This window comes from Chrysochloris asiatica, unplaced genomic scaffold (genome assembly GCF_000296735.1).
Source record: "Chrysochloris asiatica unplaced genomic scaffold, ChrAsi1.0 scaffold00032, whole genome shotgun sequence".
In the NCBI taxonomy this organism is placed as follows: Eukaryota; Metazoa; Chordata; class Mammalia; order Afrosoricida; family Chrysochloridae; genus Chrysochloris; species Chrysochloris asiatica.
The window spans coordinates 1,753,942-1,759,896 of record NW_006408550.1 but is presented as its reverse complement, the minus strand read 5'-3'; the positions used below and the strand labels follow the sequence as shown (position 1 = coordinate 1,759,896).

At 38.8% G+C, this 5,955-nt stretch overlaps 1 protein-coding gene across 6 annotated transcripts in view; it reads left to right on the top strand.

Annotated features, from left to right (window-relative positions):
• The window catches only part of NRCAM (neuronal cell adhesion molecule), a 99,602-nt gene that overhangs the window by 15,780 nt on the left and 77,867 nt on the right, over positions 1–5,955 (top strand). For 4 of the 6 annotated variants that reach the window (XM_006859279.1, XM_006859281.1, XM_006859278.1 and 1 more), the window contains 3 exons: positions 433–603; positions 1,103–1,159; positions 3,160–3,271. In XM_006859279.1, coding sequence (XP_006859341.1) covers positions 433–603; positions 1,103–1,159; positions 3,160–3,271 — 340 coding nt within the window. The remainder of the gene's footprint in view (positions 1–432; positions 604–1,102; positions 1,160–3,159; positions 3,272–5,955) is intronic. The other 2 variants (XM_006859282.1, XM_006859280.1) reach the window with 1 other exon arrangement.

The following is a 5,955-nucleotide window of genomic DNA, read 5'->3' as shown; positions in this document are numbered from 1 at the left end:
GGTGGTGAGGTTGGCCCAGGATCGAACATTGTTTCGTTCTGCTGTGCATGGAGTCGCTATGAGTCGGTTCCGACTCGATGGCACCTGACAACAACAACAAGAATATATTATGTGACATATATGTATATATATTGTTTTGTTTTGTTTGTTTGTTGTTTTTTTATACTTGGTTAATAAAACAGTTGACCATAAAATGCTAATTTCACCTCTGCCCACTCCCTGAGAAACCGGGATCAACAGGTATAGCTGGAGTTTACAGGTGCCTTCTTTTTTATAGCTAGTTGCTTTTATCCCAAGAGATTTAGAGAGAAAGGAGTAATCCAAGGGAAGCTCACAGAAAGAAATATTTATATAGATGCATCCATATCACTAATTTGGAAAGGGGTTACTTTATGATGGAATATTTTAGATTATCACTTTGTCTTTCTCTAGCCTTTCAAAGACTTCCACAGAGTGAGAGAGTTTCCCAGGGTCTAAATGGAGACCTTTACTTTTCCAATGTCCTCCCAGAAGACACCCGCGAAGACTATATCTGTTATGCCAGGTTCAATCACACTCAAACCATACAGCAGAAGCAACCTATCTCTGTGAAGGTGATTTCAGGTAAGGTTGTAGCTTCCTGAAGCTCTCTTTCAGTGATGTTTACAAATCTGAGGAAAATATATTAACTATGATTAAATATTGATCAGAAACTATCTGGGGGATAACCATTAAAGTGTTGGCACGTGTCTTAGAAATAGCAGGCATACCCTCAATACTGTATTTTACATTTTTATGCTGTGCATATTCATCTTGTATTGCCAATACTATTTCTGTATTAACCTTCAGAACATACTTGGTGTTCTGAGCATCTTGAGTGTGCTTTATGCCACACAATCCCTTACCCTTGGCAGTCTCGTAGCCTAAGTTGTATGTCATATGCTTCTGGTGGGGGTAACTGAGTGAATTAATGCCTGAGTCAGGTAAGGGAAGCACTGTTTTTATTTGGTAGGGCTGGCTCTTTGTCAGCATAGCTATATTCATTTGCTTTTGTTACACAGTTACTTTTTTGACCCTCTTCACCTACTTTTGTACATTCTTCATAATATTCTGTTTATTTCAGTGGATGAATTGAATGACACTATAGCTGCTAATTTGAGTGACACTGAGTTTTATGGTGGTGAGTCCTAGTGATTGTACCTGATATCCTCTCCCTCATTGTAGCATTTAGTTCACTAACATCACCTCCATGGCTTTTTAACTTGATGAAATTTCTAATTCCATGTTTAGTACCACTAGTGTAAATGTGTGCTTTATGAAATTATAGTCATAAACTTTCCAACATATGTCACTAAAACGTCTTCCATGATGTATGTATGTGTAAGAATGAAGATGATTTTTAACTGTTTTCATATAAAGAACCATTTCACACGATTTGAAAAAAAAATCTTTCATGTACATTTGGAAATATATTTTTCTTTTTTCTTTTTGTCCTTTCCATTAACATTTTCTTGTGGTATCAATAAAAATTTCCAGAGTGTATTAGCCTGCTAGCTGATTAACTCATCAAACTCTCAGTAACCTATAGCAACTAACATTATGTTAAGTTTCACAGTAAATCATCACATTTCCTATCTGCTTTCACATGGCATCATCAGTATAATTAATAATACTACTACTCTTAGTTTTAATTAAAACCAAGTTATTATCTTGAGATCATCTTATTTTTCAATATATAGCATTTAATTTCACTCTTGTAAATAATGAAGAGTTTGATTTCCTGAAGTGAAAAATGACTCTGAACTGCAGTGTTTATCAATGTAGACAGGTTCTGGATATTGGGTTGTCTTCATTATCTATAAGATAGATTCTGTGCTGTATTGATTTTTCATCCTTGAGACATAAGGTAAAAAGCATTAGAGTTCCCTCCTTGACCAGCATAGACTTGTTTTATTTTAATGTGCTTCTGGAAACCATAGTTCAAAATAATTCCGAAAGTTATTTCAGAGAGGTAAGCTTCTTCCCTCCAAATCTCTAATATCTTAGGAAAACTGTAGTGTCTTTGAGGTAAAATTCTCTGGCATTGTTTTGTTTTTTTTCCCATGAGAAATAGAATAATTCATAGACTACTTTTTTATTCACTATCTGTGCGCATCAAATAGAGATACTTCATTAAAGTGCTATGAAAACTGTAAAGGGCTATAGCACTATAGATGGTACATTTTCTACTTCAGAATTTTCCAAAGGCCTTCAGGAGATAAGGCACAGATAGAAAAGGCCTCCATTAAAAGGAATATGTTGTTGTTGTTGTTAAGTGCCGTCGAGTCAGGGTAGCTTGTCTAAATCTTCCAAAATAGCTTCTTTATATTTGGAATCCTCTTCACTTTTTTAATTGAGGAAACTAATTTCACTGTATTTAACTCTACCATTATCTTAGTTCATGCTACACAATTTGCTAGATCAATCTAGTTTTGTTTTGCTGTCCATAAAATGCTGAATATAGAGTCTTGATATGTTAGGTATCCTCCACAAATTTACTGTATTTTTTCACAAATACCTCTCCCACATAAATAACACATAATGCACAGAAATAATGAAATTAAGTGAAATCATTCTGGTAGGGCATGGTTGGCCAAAAATTCTTATAATGTGTGCTGTCTTAACTTAAAAATATTGCATTTTCATGATTAATCTGGAAAAAATAGGCTATATCATTATTCCCAGTGTAAACCAAAATATACTCTTTCCATAGTCATCTTTCCTGAAAGACTTAACGTCTTCCAGATGGTAGACAGTTCATTTTTATTTTTACTGGAGCCATAATCTTATGGGATTTGTAGTTAGATAACCAGAAATTCTTCTCTCTTTGAAAGTATTCCAGCCCATAGAAAATTCACAAAAAGCTAATGCAAATTAAGGAAATATACAAAAGGGAATAAAACCTAACAATCAGTGCTCAAATAACCAAAATTGCTTCTGTCCCTTAACTGAGTGACTGATGGCTAATTTCAAGGCAGAGTCTGTGTATATGTAGCTTAACAAATTTCACGCTCAATGTTAAATGGCTTTGAAAGGGACTTAAAATTTAAGACAGCTGTTTTGACAGTGAGCTGTGTTTCTAGAAATACTCATAAGTAGAAAGTCATAACTTTTAATGCATATTGATTTTCCTCTGTGCAGCTAAATCAAGTAGAGAGAGACCACCAATGTTTTTAACTCCAGAAGGGAATGCAAGTAGCAAAGAGGAGTTACGAGGAAATACCCTCTCACTGGAGTGCATCGCAGAAGGATTGTAAGTTAATACTTTGTGTCCTGGTGCACATATCGTATACAAATATCATAGGTTAATAGTGTGGGTGTGAGGTTCAAACCGACCTTGTAGTCAAGTGCTTATCCTTTGGCACCACACCAGGTATGTATAAGGTTTACAATGCTGTAAATTTTATGGGAACGAAAAACTGCATCTTTTTCCCACATAGTAGCTGGTGGGTTCGATCGAACAGCTGACCTTGAAGTTAGCAGCCCAACATAAAGCCACTATGCTATCAGGGCTCCTTTTGTTGTTGTTTGTAGTTGTTAAGTACCATAAGTCAGTTCCAACCCAAAGTGACCCTGTATAAGGTTTCCAGGGAGTGCTGGTAAGCTCGAACCACTGACCTTGTGGTTCAAACAACTTTGCAGTACAGCACATTAACCCACAGTGCCACACAAGGCTCCTTTGTTGTTGTTGTTAAGTACCATGGAGTCGATTCCGACCCATAGAGATCCTGTATAGGGTTCCCGAGAAGCTCCTTTAGCAGGTTAAAAAACAGCCACCTTATACTACTTCCATAAGCATCAAGAATGGTTTGTAATTATTTTCAGCATTGCTGTTGTTAAATGCCCTTGAGTCAGTTCGGACTCACAGTGACCCTGTATAGGGTTTCTGAGGAGCCCCTGGTGGATTTGAACCACTAACCTTGCAGTCCAGTGCTTATTCTACAGCACTACAACTGATATTTTTATTAAGATGAATACTATGCATCAGCAAATTATTTAAACAAGAATATGAGATTCATATGGTCTATGTTGAAAATGGAGTGGCGTGGTACTGTGAAATAAGCACTGGACCACAAGGTCAATTTGAACCACGAAGGTTGCAAGTTCAAATTCACCATCTGCTCCTTGAAAATCCTATGCAGAGTCGCTATGAGTCGGAACAATTCAATGGCACTTCACAACAGTAAAAATCATTTTTTGGGGATCACAGTGGCTCTGTAGGATAAGCACTGGACTTTGAACCACAATATTGGTGGTTCAAGCCCAGAAGCCACTCCATGGGACAGTGATCAATGAAGCTTTCTGCTCTCACAAAGATTTGCAATCTTGGAAACCCTCTACAGACTGAAATGACTCAAGGCACTTCACACTAGTAATCACCTTATGATGTGTCGTTTTACTATTGCTGTGAAATAAGCCTCACCAAACAGCAGCTGTCTGTTATTGACCATTGACCTACAGAACTGTCTTCAAGGCAGTTCTGCAATCTGTTGGATCTGTCTTGCCTCTCTAGGGCTTGCTCATGATCTGTTAGGTGACTCAGAGGGGCTTCAGGTCTCTGGGGTTCTACTGGATGTTGGCTGGGGCAATTGAGCTTTTGGCCATGTGTTTATCTCAGCCCACTAGTAGACAGTGGAATCTCATAAGGACTCTTAGGGCCTAGGCTTGGAACTGGCACACTGTCCTTTCCTTTACTTCTTATTGGCAAGTCATAAAGCCAACCCCACATTCTTTACAAATTCTCTTATTTGCACATTCCAGAACTACAATATATGCCTTTAGCATGAGTTACAGAGAGACTTCAGCCCAAGTACAAGAAAAATGGTTATATATATTGTTGTTGTTGTTGTAAAGGGCCATTGAGTCTGTTCCAACCCATAGTGACCCTGTATAGGGATTCTGAGGAGCAGCTGGTGGGTTTGAAGCGATGATCTTACGGTTCAGCGCATTATCCTGCAGCGCCACACCAGGATGGCAAGCATCTACATAGTCCCCTCTCCCTCATTTGTGCCTGGCATAAACCATGTGTTACTGGTATGGACACATCTGCTGTAAACATTGAATGGCATCTCAGAACCCTGCTGCCCTCCAGGCTGTGTGTGCTCTTCGTGGGCTGGTCACCCAGAGTTCTTTTACTCCTGCCTGGAAGGTGACTCCACGAACAACTTGACTTCAGGAGGCAAAGGGAGGCCTCTACTGGACAAGATAGAACACCACACTGCCCGCAACTCATTTCCTCAAATAACTGACAATCAGAATGCCCCCTTTTAAAGATGCTTTCTGTTTCTAACTTTGCCATCATGGGAGACGGGGGTGGGGGAACCTTTAATTTTCATCTTTTAGAAGCAGCAGTACCTGTCTTTAATTTCCTGGGACTGCCATACAAAAAGGAATGCTGGCATGGCGCTGTTGAATAAGTACAGGCTGCTAACCACAAGGTTGGTGGTTCAAACCTACCAACCGTTCTTCAGAAACCCGATACAGGGTCACTTTAAGTTGGAACCAACTTGACAACACTTAACAACCACAATGACACCATAACAAAACACCTTAAAATGGGTTACTTAAAAGAACAGAAATTTATTTACTATCTCACAGTTTTGGAAGCTAGAAGTCCAACCAGGGTATTGGTCATCTGGATTCCTTCTGAGCTCTCTGAGAGCAACTGCTCTTGCTTCTCCCCTGGTTTCTGGTGTTGGCAGCATTCCTGGGCCTGTGGATGCATCTTCACATGGCCTCTTCCCTGGGTCTGTTCTATTTTATACGACAACACTTGGAGGGGAATACGACCAACCCTACTCTTACTCTTAAAAGACCCGGTTTTTAAACTAGTTCCTATTCACAGGTATAGAGGTTAGTACTTCAGCGTCTCTGTTTTAACTAGTTCCAATGCACAGATATAGAGGTTAGTACTTCAGCGTCTCTGTTTTAACTAGT